Genomic DNA, 20648 nt, shown 5'->3' with positions numbered 1-20648 from the left:
TGAATTTAAGACTTCTTTACAAACCAGTGACACAATATAAATATAAAAAAAAAAAATAATATTAATAATATTATTAACTTTTTTACATCTACATAAAAAAATATGACTCGCAAAAAAACAATGACTTTTTAAAAACTTTTTGCTTATAACCCTGTGACTTTTTTCAAAAAAAAATTTAGGCCTAAAAATATTAAATTACTTTTTTCTAGGTTTTTTCTCTCCAAATAATCAATCTGATTTGGGCATGTCCTCCCATTTAATCCCAAGTTTAGAGCAAAATTTGTCCCCCTTTAAAATTTAAAATTCCTTCTTTAGTATAAAAATGCGCAAAAACTGGCGTGTTTTTTCCTATGGAACTGAAAATATTCATCCCTCTTTTATCCCCGTGTTACTTTCGCTTGTTGAAGGAAAGACTCTTTCTAAAGGTGCATGCTAGCCTGGCACAAAACCCACTTGTTGTCCGTACCGGAGCGTTCGGGAACTATGGCCTGAGACAAGAGATACTTGTCCCTACCAGAAAGATGCGTCCTACGTACAACCATCAACCTCCTACAATTGCATGCCAGCCTGGCAGTTTGAGGCAATTTGTAGCACTAAACCCGTGTTGTTAAACGTGATATGACGGTAGCTTTTTTTACAGCCATAGAAATATATATTTTTTTATTTAGTTGTATTCAAAACCGTTAAAAATTGCGAAAAGAAACCAAAATTAAGCTTCTGATTTGTGATGAAATAAAGAAGCAAAACTTTAAATACGTTAATAAGAAGACAAATACTTAAAACTTTTTAAGATTTGATAAATTTTTTGAATTCTAGGCCAGTTAGTGAAATCTCCATAGTTTAAATGGCTGAATAAATTTATTAGCAAAATAATAAAAACTTTTCTAAAAACAAAAATATAAATCTTTCTTCCTTTCTAAAAAAATATGTGAAAAATATCCTCAATCTACATTATTATCTTTATTGTATAATTGATTATTAATTATTTCATACTAATGCAACTCATTCATCAAAATTTAAATTTTTTTGTCTTTTCAATTGAATAACAAAGTGATTTAATCTCTTCTGCAAAAGTCAAGACCACACAAAGACATAAAAATGAGCCGCCGTTCCGGTGTAATGTATGTGAAAGAAAACCGCGGCATAAGTAAGCTTTATTCTTCTGCAAACGAAACGAGAAGAAGCGAGAATTATCTCGCCCGCACACAGCCACAAGTCGGGTTCATAAATCACGCATAGTGAACTTGCAGGGGTATCACGAGCGAACAACGACTGCAATATAAATTAAAAATAACCAAAGTCGAAACGCTATTAATAAAGAGAAGACAAATGGTTCGTTTTAAGCTGCAAGGCGCGATGCATTGTGGCAGGTGCACCGACCGATGGATGCGATGCACTTTGCTCGCCCCACCATCAGATACTTTCACTTGTTAATTCACTCTCCGCCTGCACCAGCCACGTCACTCAACTTTCGATAAACATTATTTTTCACTCCATTGTGCCGCCGCCGCGGCCTGATGCTGTAATTTATTTTATTCAGGCTGCGCAAGAGAGCATTTAAAAATTTCCAGCACCTACGCCAATAAATTATGTGCCATCGTTCTCAGAAAAGGGTTCATGGCTCCGGCCGGGTTGTAAATATATCTGACGCGCCGTTTTATGGTGCGGAATTCAGTCGTGTGTGTTTAAAAAGGTCCATAAGCCATTTTTTTTATGACTGAAAGTGGAGTGGAAATAAGAACAGGTTGATTAAAAATAATATTCTGTTAAATTTAATTTTCTCTTCTCGATTATTTTTATTTCTAAATTTATTAATAGGAAAATCTGATATTTACTTCAATTTTTAACAAACTAATTAAAAAATTTAAACATAATATACTTTTTTGAGAATTAAAAACCCAAAGAAACCACTCAGAACGGGAAATAATTTAAATTAGTACTTTTGACTAAACACCTTTTACGTGGAATTACGTTCCGAGACGCGAGATACTGAGACAAAAACCAGTGTAAAAAAGTTAGAAAATTCCTGTTGTGATAATAAACAATTTTAATTGAGGGCGAAAATTTCCCAAAATTAAAACAATACGGACAGATTGGGGTGGTTTTAAAGAGTTTTAATTTTGGGAAATTTTCGCCCTCAATTAAAATTGTTTATTATCACAACAGGAATTTTCTAACTTTTTTACACTGGTTTTTGTCTCAGTATCTCGCGTCTCGGAACGTAATTCCACGTAAAAGGTGTTTAGTCAAAAGTACTAATTTAAAATAATATACTTTGTTTGAACAAATTGAAACTCCAGGAGATGATCATGGAAGCGAAGAACTCGAGCTTTTTCCTCACTTCCATTTAATATTTTAGACTTGTTATTGTTATGTCAATAATAAGTTGTTATTTTTTATGAACAAAATGGGATTTTAATTAATATTACTATCCTTGCTATTTAAAATGGAGAAAATAAATTCATGGATTAAACCCAAGAAAAAAAAATTGGATTTAAAATCAAAGAAGTTGTCAAAAACAGCCAATAGAAGTGGGAGCTTATTTTGGCAAAATTAATTTGCATAATATACTTCTTTTAGTTGAAATTACAAAATGTCATGTTACAATAATTTTTTTTGACAAAGTTTTGGTTCATATCCAAGGTTAAGTTATTTCAAGTGGATTGTATTTCAACAATTTTTTTGTGTGCAAAAAAAAAGCAATTATTGACGTCTATCGATTTTTTATTTTGCTATATATTTATTTTAAATTCAACATTATTATAGTTGTTAATTTGTCAACACTGTAATTTATTGTCATTCAATAAGTTAACATTGAAATAATAATTTTAATTAAAATTTGAGAATTGATTTTCTTTCAAAATTGAACTTGTTGAAATGTAATTTTCTACTCAAACTTTTGCCGCTCTTTTGCCGGTGCTCAATTTTGGTTTGTAAATTCATTAAAAAAAGTAATATATAAAAGGTAGCCTCGAGAAATATTTCATTCACCAAAGCAGCCGGCTTTTTGCTCTATGAGAGAATGAAAGTGAGACATTAAAGCACACGCTGTGTCAAAACAAATACTATAATCCGACGAGGCACAAAAACGGCCGTAGCCGATCGGCCGCTTAACATTTTCCCCGGCTGAGAGAGCGCGGAAAAAAACACACCTGTATCAAATAGAGAATTATTTTTTCTCTCCTCAGGTGAATGAAATAGAAAAAAACCTCTCGCCTATCGCACCTGAGAAGGAGAAATAAATCTCATTCGGCGCAAAATTGATACTTGTGTGAAAATTGATTCATTCAACGGACGCGCCCCCGTTGTCATTCTCCACTCCAGACACAACAATCATGAAATCCTTGCGCACCTCCATAATATTGAGTTACGAAACCTGATTAAATTCAATACGGATAATATGCACTAGCCGCTTCTAATAAGAGACAGAGGGAGCGGTAACGAACGAGTACAGAGAGGAGTGAGTTCTATTTTTTGTTATCATGTGAGAGCAAGGCGCTCTTTTTTCCCTTCGTGTTGTGGTAGGTCTGAACGGTTGTGCGTGGGACCTTGAGTTTCCTTTTTTTTATTTCCTCCGATGCGTAGAGGGAAATAGATCCGACGTCGCTATGGGTAAAACGGTTTTTATAGAAGATGAAGCCTATTATTTGCTTTCGATTGAAAGGCTTGGCATGAATGGACGAGTAAATGGCTTAGATTCGCACAAGGTTCTCTTTTATTTCAATTGTAAGGGTTGTGTCTTCTGATGATATAAAATAAGAAGATGAACTTTTTGAAATGAAAAAAAAAATGAGAATTGGAATAAATCTCAAATAACCGAATTTAAAATTTTCAAAAGTGCAAAAAAACTTGGAGGTTGTAAAAGGATGATTTCATTTTAATTATAAGAAATAAATTATGTCAATCAGGTTAATTAAAATTTCACAAATTGAAGAAGCTAAATTTAAGTTATATATATTTTTTTATAAAATTCGATTGGCATGTATTCAGAAATTTAAAACCTCCTCTCTTAATAATTGGAACTCTATAGATGGAACTACTGTAAAAAAACTGGAGAAATGGAAACTAAAAAATCCCAAAATTAATAAAAAAAGGAAAATATTGAAAACCAATTTTATATTTATAAATAATTACAAACAAAAATTACAATTTTTCAGCTTAAAAATTGAAAACAAACATTTGGTAAAAATATATATAATTTTCCAACCAAAACCAAACAATTAAAATTTATATTGTCATCAGCTCTCTACTTTTGTGAACTAATTAGTCCAACTAAGAAAAAATTCACCGTTTTCTGGTAGATGATATGAAATAAAAACGAACATTACAAAGGAATGCTCTGAAAAACCTGTTGAAAATAATTACCCGCTCAAAAAAACTTCAAAAAGCGTATGGTAATAAAAGTGATAAGAATGCATTATTATAATAATTTAGGTTAATTGCACACAATTATCACGCAAATTCTGCAAGGCCGTATGACCACCATACAGACACAATTTAAACCCTTGAGTGTTTTGAAACAACAGTCTGATTATACACCTCAAGTTTTTAAATTGCACTTTCAAGGACTCGGCCGGAAAATATAAAAACTGCCGTTGGAAAAAAAGCCGGCAATCATTTAGTAAAAAATTACATGACCTCATTTTATATTATATCCTGCAGGATCTATTTTTAATTCTAACTCGGGTGCACGTCGAGCTGCACTTTCTCTCAATGCAATTGCTCGGCGGACGGCTAGACTTGCGATAATGCAATCCGGCTGAGGATAGGTCATGTTCGTGCATAATAATAAACCAGTCATATATACAAACGTCACACACCACATATCGCGGCAACTCTCTCGTTTGGACGCGCGGCCGTCGGGGATCGTAAATCATGCAATTTCACGTTTAGCGTTTGTGTAAATATATATTCATCTCTATTTATAAACACATGCCGTCTATAATAAAATCATTTTGCTCTTGGAGCAGGTGGGAGACTTTCCAGCGCAAAAGTAAATCGGTTTTTAGAACAAAAAACAGCTTGATTTTATTAACCGTCACTTACGCAGTATAGAAAGTTTATATGAATGATACTGAGCATTAATCCTTAATCCCACATGATTGAAAGCCAACACGGCAAACAAATGGTTTAAACATGTAAATTTATTTTATGATCACACTCATATAACACACTTCTATTTTTATTTACAGTCTATAATTTATAAATAAAAAGTTATAAGACAAAAAATTATTATAGCTTTTTTTACAACGCTCAGCTAATTTAATGAAGTATTTTGATGTTGTTATAAATTGTTTGAATTTAAAAAGAAAAACGAAAAAGTATGATTTAATTACATAGGCAAAAATTAAATTTATTTATTTTAGAGATAATTATTGATTTTATTTTTGACAATGCTGTCATTCAATCCTTTGTTGCACTAAAATCCCAATTAATAGGGTAATGGAGCTTTTGTTTGTTTACATTCTTGACCTTTTTCTACAAAACGTTGCGCAACGGATTGCATTACTCTCGCTCTCGACATGAATGGTTTTCCTCCAGCCAAGCCTCCAGTGTTGGATTACTTGCCAACCCACTGTTTAAATCTATTTAATTACTTCATATACATTACGCCTATACTAATCGAAAGCGTTGGTTTTGACGTTACAAAACCGATATCGCAGATAAGTAAGGAAACCGCGTCCAGGTTTTACAACTGACGTGAGAAAAATATTAACAAAGAAAATAATTTTAAGTCCTTACAAAATATGTTTTAAATATTCGACAAAAAAAAATAGAAATTTTAATTAAAAAAAAAAACTTTTGATAATAACCAAAGGTACCACATATTGTGTTAGAGAAATGACACAGGATTGTGTAGTTGTTATTATTTTTTCAATCATCTTCAGCCTGAATCTGTAAATATTTTTTACTTTGCAAATTATTTTTAAATTTGTTTCAAGTGTTGCATACTTTTTAAGACTACTGAAGGGGTGAATAAAGGTGAAAAAATTCTAGCGGTTGCTTTAATATTTAAATTTATGCAAATTAATTTGGGGAAATTTTTTACTAAATCAGGTTTTCATTTATGTATAATAATGTATATTTGAAATTTTCATAACTTTTTACTTCCTGGAAAAACCGTGAAGCTGAAGTTCTACATTTTAAAAATTTTCAGTTTTTGGCCCCCAAAAAAGAAAAACCATTAAAATCACTCTTGCCATTTTAAAACTCTGGCGACTGGCGAAAAGTATAAATCGCAATTTACAAAGGCAAACTTAATCGATCTGCAGAGTTGTTAATTCGTCCAGCACACGTATATAAATAACGCAATACATAAAATAATTGAAAGAGCGCGCGGCGTTTATGATAATATTCGTAATTTATGTCGGCGCATGAATTATTTATGGCGGCGTGCAGCTCTGCAGTGCATTAAACATATAATTGCACTCGGCGCGCAATCCAGTTTTCGTTCTTCTTTCTTTCACTCCGCATACGATCTTGGCCGGGCGAAGTTAATTGACTGCCGCGCGGCCGAGACAAAGGAATGCTTATTAATGACAGATGGACGGAAACTTGAGTCACTTCGCGGCACCGGCGACGGATCGTGTCGCAAGTACTGAATCAAGCAAGAAGTGCATAACATATTTATATGCGTGCAGTACTATGCGATTGTGCGGTTTGACTCGCTGCACGAGATGCAACCACCTGAAAGACGGGCCTCGGCAGAAAAAATCTTACTCTGAGATGCTATCAGGAATAATATTTTGATTCCGAAACTCACTCGGCTTGTTTGAGAGCAAGGATGAGGGAAAAAATTTCAAATTGAGTAATCAACTGAAATTGAATTCAGTACTTATTGTTAGCAACAAAGGCTGAAATTGAATTGCAAAACTTAACATTGCTTTGGATATTAAAATTTTAAATTTAATTACATAATGAATATAAGTATATAGAGATAAATAAAAACCTTTCCTTTTTCAAATTCAATATGTATAATTTAATTTATTTGAATATTTTTAAATTGCCACAAAATGAAAGCAATGCTTTTTTTAAAGCATTTATGAAATATTTAGATTTCTTTACATTTTAATATTCTTGAACATTTATTTTGAGAAAAAAAATTACAATTTAGGCCAATATTTCTATGATCCAATATAAGAATTTTTAACAAACATTTTCCGTGATTTTAGTGACAAAAATCAAGCAATTTGCAGATTTTGTGAGAGGCCAGGAGAGTTTTCAGTTGGCCCTGAGAGTGAACCAATTCGTGCGCCATGTTTATGCATGAAGACCAATCCATCCCCCGAGAGGCTGAATTGGTTCAAAATCACTTAATTTATATCGCCGACCGGCACGAGGCCATCCAACAAGTCTATCACCGATGCAGGCCAAATAGCGTTTTATTTGAGGACGGTCTTTGCTCATGCTTTTGTTCAACTCTTGCAGGAATCCATCACGCTTGCCAAAATGTGTCGATTCACAAATTTATTTTTTATTTCTTAACCACTGAAAGAAATTCGAAATCGGATTTTCGGACACCTGCTTTGGCACAGCCTCAAGGCAAATCGTCAATTAGTGGCTCATCAGGTGACAACTTTAGCCCGGTGCTTTTTTAACCTCAATTAAACTTTGCTAAATACGATTAAGTCTGCCGAGTTTTATTTTTACTTTGTTAAAATAAAATTTATTCACCTGCAAAAAACGAAAAATATAAAAAAAGTTTAAAATTTTTCAGGATCTTATAATATAAATTTGAAAGGAATCCGAGAGTGATGTAAGCAGCTCGGCACCAAATACCAAGTGTCAAGTTCGAGCATTTGCGTGAGTCATGAGCCGAGTTCGTTATCTGCGGCGTTCATATATTTGCTCTGCTTATCGCGGCATCAATCCTTGTGCGAGGCCTCCGCTGCTTTGCATTTCGCGCGCTTTGTGCGCCCACGCAGCCGGCAGATTCGCGCAGGCCGCACACAATGGGACAAGGTGGATGGCATGAGAACCCAGACGCCGCGCATTTATTTATGTTGTGATAAGTTCCGTAGTATGCGCGACATGTAGGGAATACCGTCGCGCGGGAAAACAAACTGCAAGTTCTTGCTTGTCTACCTAGCAAAACAAAAAAATTACTTTGTAAATATCAAGGTAAAAAGACTGATGCTTTAAATTGTTTCAAAAGTTTCTATGCTTGTTTCAATCAAAATAACTTCAGAATAAAAAAAAAATTTGAAATGTAAATAACCTTCACAAAATTCTACCTAATATTTTAGAAATATTGACACCAAACATTTGCATAACAAAAAAAGCTATTGCTTTCATTTCAATTAAATATTTTAAAAATAATGTGAATTATTTTTGTTATAAATTTAAATTGACAATGCTAAAAAATAATAGCAAAAACTGCAAACCAGGCATTATCTTAATCATTGATCGTTCAAAGATGATGCAACAAAATAACAAAACTTGAAAATTGGCCCCAAAATTATCTTTACTCTGAAATGTGTACAATCCATTAAAAGTTTGTAAATAATTTTTTGAAACATTATTATATTTGTCTACTTTGATTCAATATTTTGCCCCTTGCATTTTATGCATCGCAGCTCAAAATTTATTTTCAATTCAACTTGAGAGGCAATCAACGTCGCAGAGTTGCTTGTAATTAATTGAATTAATTAAGGAAGTCCTCTTCCTTTGATCTCGCGGAGTGCAAATATTGTACTTTCCTGCCTGCGCTTACGGTAGCGCGAGGCGCACTTGCACCGCGGCTTTGCGAATGCACAAGAGAAAGAGAAAAAAATACACACTCGACCGCGACCTATCCCACACGCAATAACTCTTACGCCATTATGTACTTGTTTTTTTTTCTTTCGCCCGACTTCCGCTCGCTGGGAGAGCGTGCTTTGCGCCGAGCGGCAATAATAATTAGCATACACTGGCCGGCATTGTGAGGGGGGTTTATTTGCATATGCAGCGGCGCTTTGCATTGATAAGCATGTGAATCCTCTCAAAGGCGGCGGCCACTCCCACACCGTCTGGCACCGCAGTTCGGGTCAGGGCTGCCAATTTTCATTTAAAGGCCCCCTCGAGCTACGATTCTTATTTTTGTGAATCTTAATTAATTTTATAAAACAAAATCACAATCACGAAGAGATGAAATGAGTGTTCATCTAAGGTTAAACTATCTCCGTTAAAATCTTGAACAACAATAGGAGCCATTTTTGGCAATCATTCGAAAACGATTAAAAATTTTAACGACTTGATTCACCTTCGTCAATATAGAGTTCTAAATAATCCTAAATATAATTGAAATTTTTAATTGACAATCAAATCAAGGTTCAAATAATGCTTTTGGAGGGAAAAAGTAAGCCCGTTTCAATTTTATGTTATGCCCACATTAATCGTACTAGAATTCAAGAATAAAAATCAGTACTGGAAAGACCCTTTAATTTTTAGCTCAGCTTGATTGCGGTTGATCATTTCTTTTGTTTTATTCCGCAGGGGGAAGACGGGTTATTTTCACTGTCGACACGCAGGAATGTGCGACAGGGAGAAAGAGTAAGTTCAAAGTTGACGAACTTGAGAAGTGACGCAGAGGAAAACAACGCCGGAATTTCGAATGGGGCTGAAGAGGAGGAGCACGCGTCTTATTTTGACTTTCCTGTGTTTTACACGAGATCGGAAGGAAAGATCCATTTTCATTTAAACCCGCTCCTTTCCAAAATACAAAGTGGCTAAAAGGCTGTTGAGAATTTTGAGGGGTGCTTTTGAAAGAGTACTCACTTGGTCCCACTGCAACCAGAAGATGATGCTGCGCGGAAACCTCAGGGGACCGCCGATTGGACTGGAGCCGTCTGCAGACTTCTGTTCTCGCAGCACCGCACTCAAAGGGCGGCCCTCCTGCTTGAACACTTCCAGAGCCCTGCGAAGCAAGAAATCGATTTTAAATTTTACTGAGAGTGCAAGGAAGTTCAGTTTTAAGAGAAAAAAATTATTTTTGTTTCTATTATTTGTGAGAAAAAATATGAATATAGTATTCGCCAACAACGGCGGATGAGAGAGACGTTTCGGACTGAGCGGGTTGCCTAGCTTCAGATTTATTTTCTTAAGACCAAAATATTTTTAACTTTCAGAATTTTAGCAAATTTCAATCTCTACAGCTAAGAGACGCGATGCTTAAATTATTATCGTTTGGTGATTTTTTGAAAATAATTTTTAGAATAGAATACAATATTTACTTAACACCGTTGATTTACAACAATAACAATAACATTAAAACTAAATAATCATTATTTTTATCAACATCGAAATTTTCCCTGATAAATTTATTATCAAGACAATAATAAAAGAAAAATTGTACTCATTATTAAAAAATATGACAAATCACTGAAGATTAAAAATACTAGCCGTTTTCTTCTTTTTAAATAATTAATCTTTCAATTAAATCACAGTGAATTTTATTAAAGCATTAATATTTATAACTAAATTTAATTTATTAATTCTGGCATAGTTAGCAGCAAAATAGTCAGTTTAAAGGCGAGTGAGTTTTTAATTTTTATTTGATTCTAGATAACTTGGGCGCAATGAACTATAAAAAAAGAATTTTCCAGAACCGGGAAAATCATAAACACCAGTGGTGCAGTAGGTGTGCTAGATTTTGCCGGTTCTGGAAACGTCCACTGTGATTTTCATTGCTCAACCATGAAGTTGCAAAATTATTATAGGATATGATGCTTTTAAACATTTTGAAACGTACAGTCCTACAGACATAAATTTTTAGCTTTAAATGTTGCATAAAAATTAAAAAGGCATTCCAAAATAGCTCCCTTACAAGTAGATAAGATAATTAGCTTCTATGTTTTTTTTTATTCTTCTCAATTTTTCCTTATTAAACAAAGATTCTGGTTGCGGACAAAAATTGATTAATATATTAAATTAAAATTATTCTAAAATATTTTGAGCAAGGTCAGGTTTGCACAACCTGCTCAATTTCTGTGAGTCACCAAGATCTTTTTCCAACTTTTTAAGTGTTCTAATTCCGTCCGAGACACCCGGATCATCTTCAATTGTAAATCATCGTTTTTGCGCGCATTAACGCGTCGGCCGCCGAGTGGCTAATTTGGCCGCACTTCAACAATTACCCATGCAAAAAGTGCACGCTGACCTAGATCACGCTCAGCTCGCTAAAACCCGCCGTCAGACAATTTAGTCGAGAGAGGCCTCATGCCAGCGGCGTTTTTGTCTATTTTCAAAAGACCCAAAAAATCCCTAGACAATTTAATACATTTTTTCTCGTTTTTATTTTTTAAAGATTAAATATATAGTTCAACAATTTAACCTCGGCCACCGAAAACCACTAGCAGAGTAATTATTATTCATTTGAAAGCAATCCGTCTTCAAGTTAATGATCGGCAATAAAACTCAAATTATTTCTCCGTTCCGCCGGTAATTATTCCTGCCCCGGCCGAAAGGGCCCAGATGGAGATGCTATGCTGCGTGTTTGAATGTGTATAAGCTCTGTGTATTTGGGATGCACGTCTCGATCAGCGTTAATTATAACACAACCCAAGGAAGGGAAAGTGAAAGAGGAGAGGCGCAAAGCAAGGATCAAGAAAAAAAGAGTGAACTTGGTTCAAAATCAAATATTCTTAACTTCAAATCTTTCATTATTTTCACCATTGCTCAGTATCAAATTTTGAGTCTTGACAGCTTCTGATTTGAATATTTTTTTTTCAAATTAAACAATCAGAATAAAAAAAAGAACATTTTGTCGTAGAAAATTAGGCTTCTTTAATCGTTTCTGATACACTGTAAAAAAAGGACTTTTGACTCCAAAAATTAAAAATTAAAATTTGAGCTAATTGTAAATTAGACAGCCAGTTTTACAGGTAGTAATTAAGATTGAAACATGAAACTAATTGAAATTAATTTTTAAGTTTTTTTTATTGAGAGAACAACTAATTTTTTAAATAAATTTGTTTTCTCTTCAATAACCACTGGAATATTATAACATTTAAAAGATTTTTTTTGTTTCTCTTGAAAGAAAAATCTGCGGTCGGCTGTGGAAAAAAACGATTCAGGTGAAATCAATTGGGTTGCTTCGCGCCTCCCCGCCCAGTTTCCCGCAGCATAATTAGTGTACGGAGAGAGAGAAGAGATTTCGGGCGTTGCTAGGCGACTTTGTGGTCCGTCTGTCGGTGAAACGCAGTCTTTAGCTCTCCTGCATTCGATCACACCGGGGGAGACCACAAAGAGACACACACAGCAGCTCGCGGTGTTGATTTTTTCTTTCCTGCTGCTCTCGCGCGCCGCTACACAGGTCTAATTTTAGGTTTATGGAGTGAGTGTACGCGCGGCCATAAGATGCATTCTTCGGCCGACTACCGTGCTTCGTCTTGAACGCATCTAAAAATATTGTGTGACCCAGACGCGCACGCCGAGTTTGTTTGGTAAAACGAGAAAGACGGCAGAGAGCAATGGCAATAATCATAATGCGTGCAGGCTTAATGAAGTCGCTGACAGAAGTGGACTCCTGCCTCGTTGCCAGGCCAAAACCGTCCAGCAGCCAACCTGGAAGCTTGCCGCACCAAAAGGATAAACATCCAAGTTTTTTACCGCGGCTGCAGCAGTTTTAAAAAATATTTGAACAAAATAACAAAAGAAAAACTTCTTTATAGATTATTTGACATTTTAACTCCAATTATTGTATAGACGTGACGTATCGAAAATGCTGCGCAGTGCTAAAAAAAATTAGATTCTTTTTATTGATGAAATTGATTTTTAGCAAAACTTTGACAATTTTTTTAATTGCATTCAATGTGATAAACATATTTTTTGCAAATTTCAGAATAGTTACCATTTCAGAAAATAAATTTTCTTCGTTGAAACTATTTGTTTCTATATTATACTTTATTTGTAAGTAAATTTATAAAAAGGAAAAAATGAATGAAACAAGGTTGATCAAATGAAGAAATAAAGAAAGAGATTAAGACGTGTTTCAATTGTTTTTCTCAAATTCAAAATTCAACCACATTTGTTTTACCTTTCAAGATAAAATTCATTGCTTAAAACGTTATATTTTTTTTACACTGGAATCAAATTTATAGCTAAAAACGTCATTATTTAGTTTTGTGAGGACGTCTGCAGCAATAAATGTAAAAAAATAGCTAAAAATTTCCAAAAGTTCCTAAATTTAAAGTTTTAATTTCAAGTTTCTTCTCATTTCTTTTAAATATTATTAGAGTTTCTGTATTAACTCTGTCAGTCAATAAAGAAACATTTTATGCAAAAAGCAAAAAGCACAGCTTGTTAAAATTATAAATTTGAGCAGAGAATTAGCTCAATTTGTAACTAAATTAATAAAAAACAAGCATACTCTCGTTGAAATATTTTTTTAAACTTTAAATTTGTTTATTTACCTGACGTCAAGAAATTAAACTCTTTGTTTATGCAAAGACTTAATTAAAGCATCCAATTGAGGAAGCGGCAAAAGTAAACAACTCAATTGAAAAAAAACTTCAATAGGCAGTCTGTAAACAAATCATTAGGCATATGAATTATTTGCACCTCCGTCTGTCACTTCACAAGACGAACAGATCAAATTGAAACTCGCGAAATTTTTCCACGGCGGTCGCGTGCCGTCGACGTTGGCCGGAGTACTTAATTAGCTCCTCTCTCTGCCCGACAGACGCCAAACCACGCCCTTATGATATACAAACACGGCACTTTAATTGTTGCTTTGTCGCGTGGTGTTTGGTCATCGTGCGTCCACTGTCAGTCTGCTGTACCACCCCGCGACTATTTGTACTTGTCACGTCGGAGGATCTCCGCTCCAAATGGCGCGGATTGCACTTCCGAGCGCACCGACGGCCGCTGACCCTTCACTTTTTACACGGCAGCATGTTTGATGAGAATAATTATAAAAAAAATTTATGTGAAAACTGTCACTATTATTTCAAATATGAAAAATTGTCTGTCAAACAAGTCAAAGTGAGATAAAAACTACATTTTGTTGTGACAAATTGTTTTCGTCCTTCTTTTAACAGTTTTGCTATATTATTTATAAAATTATGTTCTAGCTGCAGAAAAATTTCAGTTTTATTTTATTTAAAAATTATTGAAACGATACAAAAATTAAACTCATTCAAAATATTTTGACTTTCTGGAATTAACTGCGGGAATTATAGACAAGGATAAAGATCATTTTGCACACTTTGCTTCTTGAGTAAAAGTAAAGTGATAAAAACTGAAATTTTTATTTTTAATTAATCTGGTTTGCACAAGGCATATTTGTGACCTATTTTAAAATTTAAATTTAAATATAATTGACGTTAAAATCCTGAAATTTCACCCTCATTTTAACGCGATCAGTGGCATAAAAACTGTGCAGAACACATTAATTTCCTTGGCGAAAATGTCCAATAGCCCTGAGGCATTTTGCATGAAAGACGTCCTTTGTGCTGACAAATCGGCGTTTGGCCCGGAATGAAACGGGCGTCGGCTTCGCACGCCGCGTGCCAAAATATTCGCGAGCGCGTGAGCCGCCGATGCCTGAGGTGAGCATTTTTTGCCCGACAACAAAGAGAGCGAGAGACACTAGAAAAGTCACATAACAATCTGCAGCTAGACGGCGACACGTTTTTTGGCACCGGCAGACTCGGGCCAACCACGCGAAATCCGCGAGTTCTGGGGGTGGCGCGCGCCGCGTGTGCTAATTTTTATTCCTGAACCGTCAAGTTTCGCGCTCTTCTTTGCGCAGACCTTTTAAAATATAAATATCTCAGTGTGAATTGTTACATTGTGAGAGAGCGGAGGAGCGTGTTTCTTGTTGCGGAAAGAGAGAGAAAGAAACAGAGGGTCGCTATATAACAAAAATACACGCGAGCGGGGCAAAGAGAAAAGAGGGAAGACACCCGAAAAGGCCATCACGCCAGAGAATGTTTTTCTGACCCACTCAAGAGGCCGTTGTCAAACATAATTAAGACAAATAACATTAGCGATGCTAAAAATAAAGAAAAAATAATTAAAGACGCAGAACTTTTATTTTAGTTGAAGTCCTGCAAAATTTATTTAATTGTAGAAATGCTTTACACATTTCTATCAATATTTATAATTTAATATGGGAAGGAGCTTCTATAAAATAATGAATTAATTAAATCATTTAATGGTAATATATAAGTAAGATAAGAAAAATTGGCAGAAAGAAATTTTCAAAAGGTAAGATTTTTTATATTTTTGTTGCTGCTTGATTTAACAAAAATTGATTGTAATCTCATCGAAACCAAGTTCATGTAACTCCAATGAATTTTTAAAAAATATAATAAATAAATTAAATAGAGGGAAATAAGAAGTAAAGACTTCTTGGTTGAGATTTTGCAATTTAAAATTGTTCATCTACCCAAGGAATTTGAAAAAATTATGCCATAGATGATTTCAATTTGAATTTTGACCCATAAACGCAATTTTCGCATCCGGTGCAGACTGTAAAGCAGTGAAAAGGTCACTGATGAATTGAAAAGGTAAAATTATCATCTTTTATCCTTTTTTGTAGATGAAAAAAAACTGAAAATAAGGGGATATCTCGAAAGGAATACATACTCGGAAGAGCTCACTGAAGATATAAACTCTTGATGGAGTAAATTATTTACATTTTAATCTAGTGTCTCTAGAATTTTAATTGAAAAAGCACAAACCTAAAAAAATCCCTGTTAATTATCCGATGCTGGAGACAAAAGATCCTAAAATAAAATCTCCATTCTGTTCACGTAAATTGCCGTCTAGACGGACCGAAATTAATCCAAAACCAACTCTGCTGCTGGAAATAAACTGTGAAACTAAACAAGAGTCTCGTGCGGGCCGCCGCTTAATTTGATATGCACAGGCAGAAAATCGTGCGCCGGTCTTTCTCTCTCTGATTACCGCACGACCAAGCTATTTATTAAAATTCCTCTGCTCACCTCGCTGATGGCCCTTTGCGCGCATTAACGTCACTGATTTAATTTTTTTTCCCTTTTCACTCGCTGCTCGGTGGTTTTTTGCTGCTATTTAAACTAAAGCGGCTCTGATTATGACGGAGGCGTGATTATCCGAAGTGCACATAACACGCCGGCAGGTTGGCCTTTGAGGCTCGAGTGTTTTCACGAACCGGTGTCGGCAGCCGGACTACTCTTTGACGTCTGCAAATAGAGAAATTTAACAGTGTCTAGATAACTGGAAGCTCCGGCCTGACTTACTTCTCAGGAAGGTACTCTGAGCAAACACTCTCAAGAGGAAAAGTGATAATTTTTCCTCGGAAGTTTCTTTTTTCTTCTGGGGTTCCTTTTAATTTAAAATTTAAAACAGAAACGTTGAAAAATTGCTCGTCTTTCAGAGTTTTTAAATTTTACCTGCGCGTGTGTTCCAAAATTGTGCAAGGAGCATGTTGAATAATTCTACTGGAGGAAAATAAAGTGGGCAAAAAAATATTTACGCAGAAGACGCTATTATAAATATAATTACAATTTAACCTTTGATCTTGATCAAAACTAGCTAAAAATTTAAAATTAACAAATTTTTTTTCTTTTCTTGAACCACCAACTTACGTTAAAATAGATAATCTCATCTATGGAATTGTTTTGAATTATTTCCAAATTGCTGCGTAAATCCAAATCTGCTGTTAAACCCCAACTCTATACCAATAGTTTCATATAAAAATAGCACAATAAAATATTAAATAAAGACTTCTAGCTGGATTTTGGTTAAAATTCAAGCTTAAGGTTCTTCAGATCCCAATTTTGTTTCCGAGAATCAATTCAGATGAACGAAAACATGCGTTTAAGCCCTTAAATTAGGAGCGAAAGATTTAAAAGTCCCAAAAAAACACAAATGACGTGCTTCCATATTTCTCCCCGGCTGCCGAGGGGCGCGTAAAAATTAATTTTTCACCATTTCTTATCACTCGCACGATCATCAGTCAAGCTCATAGGCAGTCACAAATGAATCTCTAAATTAAGCCGAAAGAAGCGTCAAGTGACAGAAGAGAGCAGGATGCAGCAGCCTGCTCTCTTTCTGACAAGCACACGTGACGCTAGGCGCAAAAAAACAACGCCGCGGAGATTCCGAACCCGTTTAATTATCGCGCGATTATCAGCGACGGCTTCATCATCGTCAACCAGACCAAATGTTTCGCGTCGTTTGGGGCGGATGGCTAATTTGGATCGGGCTGGGCAGACCACCACTGCATTCCATCCAGCGGCATTCCAACCGATTTATCGTTTCCTGTCGCCGTTCGGGGGTTAATTGGTGCAAAAATACTAATTCGCCTCCCTGCAGGCGTTTGATGGCCAAATTTAATCAATACCCCACATGAGGGAGAAATTTTGATGCTGAAATTTAAAAAGAAAATATTTGGAGAAAAATATAAAAACAGAAAAAATAAAGGACAAGTGGATTTTTGTTAGAAATATTTTTTAAGAGAAAAAAGTAATAATAATTTAAAAAAGGATTAATATTTTTCAATGTTTTGAAAAAAAAATTAAAAAGTGGTAGAAGTAACAAAAATTTGTTAACTTATTATAGCAATTAAAATATCACAATTTTATTGAATTAATTAATAATTTGAGAAATTTCTTTTATAAAATAAAAACAAAATGAAAAGAAGAAAGACAGCAAAACCTACTCTAGGTTATAACTCTCAGGGGCCACCAAGGTTTTCCTGAAATTCCGGTGAGTTATTTGACATCTATCGGCTGCAAACGCGCTTCTAAATCTTACGGACCTAATCGATAATAAATTAAATTAAGAAAAACACGCCGTTCGTTATTTTAAAATATATTTTTCTTCTCGTCGCGAGGCGCACAGAAACAAAAGCGAGAAGTTGAAATTTACCTCCAGCAGAGAAGTCATCGCGACAGCTGAAGCGGCCGCGCGTCGATCTGTCACACACGCAGTGACACGTGCAAAAGTCGCAGCCAGCGTGAAAGAAAGAAACAAAGATGCTGAGGATATTTTTTTTAATTCACGCCGAAATTCTTCCAATTAAAAATTTTAATTTGGAGAGGTGCCGACGCGACGGTGGTCGTTGTCAGAAGTCTGTTCACCGAAGACTGCACTTGCTTAATGGTGCGGAAAATTGTTTGAAGCCGTGTCTCTTAGTTGGCCTTGTGAGTTTTGAAAGCGCGTCAAACAGTTTTTTCTGCTTTTAATTTGTGGCGTTATTTATCGGTTGCGTTCACTTTCGTTTTTATTCATTTTCAACTGAAACCGTTCCGACGCAAAGTAAGAAAGATTCTCCGAAAACACTATGAGAGACCTTCACTGTATGTTCCGTCGCCGTTTTGAATTCCTCTCGAGCAGCTGGAGCGCTAATTAATTTTAATAACAGCACATTTTCCTTACTTAAAAATTAGTGTGAAATTATAAAACCAACCAACTTCTTATCACGAATCAGAATTATTCCTTGGCAGCCGTGGCTAATTTTCAATATTCCGAATTTGATTGGCAAGTGATAAAATCTATCCGATCAATTTTCAACTTGTTCCTTTGAAAGTCCCGACGCCGGGCAGGGGACACGCTGATGCGACCTGATTGATATCGAAGCGGCGAATTCTATTTTTAATTGGCATCTCGAGCCGCGGCTCGTCCTTCGGGCGTCCAAATAATCGTTGGCCCCTGATTTATCACGGTGCCAGGCCCGGCCGGTCGAAAGAGCCAAAACATCAGCCTTTGTCGCCGATCATTAGCGGCGCAAAATAATCGGCGGGGGATGCGGCTGAGCTGCGATTCGTCATTATAGGCCAGTGGCACCACAGCGGATTGTTTTGACAAAATTTGTCACACTTTTAAATCCACCCGTGGAAAAAGGTTAGGCAAAAGCAAAATTAGCATTTTTAATTTAAATGAATGTTTCTAATAAATTTAGTTTTAATTGAATGAAAATTATTTCTTGACCAAAATTTACAAAGTTTTTAGCCTGAAAATTAAAATACTGCAATCCATTTTTGTCTTGGTTGAGGAAACTTTGCAGGCAAATAAATCTCTTATGTTTTTTTCCAGTAAGAAAATTACTAAAAAAAAAAAAAAAATGAAATCAGCAAATTTTCTTTTACAACACTTACTTTTAATTTTGGCAGTACCTTGAATTTTTTTAAAGGCACCAAAAATAACATAGACTCCTAACATGGACCATGTAATGGGGCATATATTTATTCTTAATCATTTTTATTGATAAATTTAATTTATTATTTTTCAAAAAGATATAAATTTAAAAATGTTGTGTCAAATATTTATATTCATTGTCATTATTCCTTATTTGCAGTACGAAAGTCACAAATTATTGTATACAATGTGGACAAATAGACAACAATAACAAGCATAGTATAATAATTGTGATTGTGCACATTTAAGAAAAATTCAGCTAAAAAAATTCAATTTTATGATTTATCCTTCTTCAAATAAATTAAATTTTATGAACTGAATTATTTGGCCGTCCTTGTCCACTTTCCCCACTATTTCTATCAAATTCGCGAGCTCGGCTGTCCCATTCGGCGATAATTAATGTGCAGTCTGGCTATACGCTTGGTTGGTTCTATTTCGGCGCGATTCGCCTGCAAAACCTTGGCTGAGCGAGGCGTGCGACGCCTTCCTTGCCCACAAAAATAGCAAAAGAAAAAAAATCGTGCCCATGTTCCGCGACTAGACGCGTGCGAGACGCGTTTTTGAGAGAGATAATGGGCGCGACGAAACATGCGGCGAATTTCCATGCCGAGTTTGAAATTTTACGGCCGGGATTAAGTCAGCAAAAGCCGGACGACGTGGACCAAATCTGCACTGATACCAACCGTAATAAAGCTATACTTATACTAAAAGAGGGACCGCGTTAAAATATTTACGCGCCGTTAAGTTTTATCAGACTGCTGGCGACAAAGCGGGCTTTCATCTCATTTCGGCGACTTAAAATGCAATAAAAACAAACGCGCCGTCTAAACAAAAGCTGTCGACAGGGAAATCTAGATGAAAATTAGATGCGTAAGCTAAAAGTGGATGTTATTTCCTCCTCAAGGTAAAACTGAAAAAACGTTTTAAATAAATATTTAAATTATTTAAGGAAAATGTTGGTCACCTCTAATTTTATTTTTCAAGTTTATCAATTATTATTTACCAATTATTCATGTCAATTACAGAAGACAAAATCATTATTCCAATGATAAGTTTTAATTAATAACAAGGTTATCTTCAAAACTTGTTGTGAGTAAAAGATGTCAAAATCTATGTTTTATTTTTCGTCATTTTGAGCTTTGAGCCTGATTGTCAGTGTAGGCCTTAAATAAATTGAACTTAATGATATCAAAATAAATGATTGATTTGATGCTGCATACATTCAGAGGACAAATAACAATTTAATGATTGAGGCATTTTATTTTTTCGCCAAGATGCAATCTAAAAATTCCTCTTAATTGAAAAGATAATAGACAAATTTACTTCTCCGAGAGCCAAAATTTTATCATTTTTTATTATTAATGTTTCATCGATATTCATAAAAGTTCAAAGCCGCTTTCACAAAATTAATTTCATCCGTAATTTTTCATTCAACAAAACAGAGAGAACGTTGAGTAAAATTATATTGCGTTAAAATTGTTATGAAATTGTGAAATAAATAAAGTCAAATTTAAATCCTTTACAGGAAAAGTTATGAAAAA

The 20648-nt window shown here is 34.9% G+C and overlaps 1 protein-coding gene across 1 annotated transcript in view; it reads right to left on the bottom strand.

Annotated features, from left to right (window-relative positions):
• LOC132193254 (tRNA dimethylallyltransferase) overlaps positions 1-20648 on the bottom strand; it is a 94852-nt gene that overhangs the window by 25289 nt on the left and 48915 nt on the right. Inside the window, exon 4 of the mRNA XM_059613809.1 lies at positions 9757-9895. Within this exon, the coding sequence (XP_059469792.1) occupies positions 9757-9895 (139 nt within the window). The remainder of the gene's footprint in view (positions 1-9756; positions 9896-20648) is intronic.

The sequence above is a fragment of the Neocloeon triangulifer genome, unplaced genomic scaffold (assembly GCF_031216515.1).
Source record: "Neocloeon triangulifer isolate White Clay Creek 2 clone unplaced genomic scaffold, ASM3121651v1 ptg000003l, whole genome shotgun sequence".
Lineage (NCBI taxonomy): Eukaryota > Metazoa > Arthropoda > Insecta > Ephemeroptera > Baetidae > Neocloeon > Neocloeon triangulifer.
Note: the sequence above shows the minus strand (reverse complement) of the source record. Positions and strands in the feature narration are given on the sequence as shown.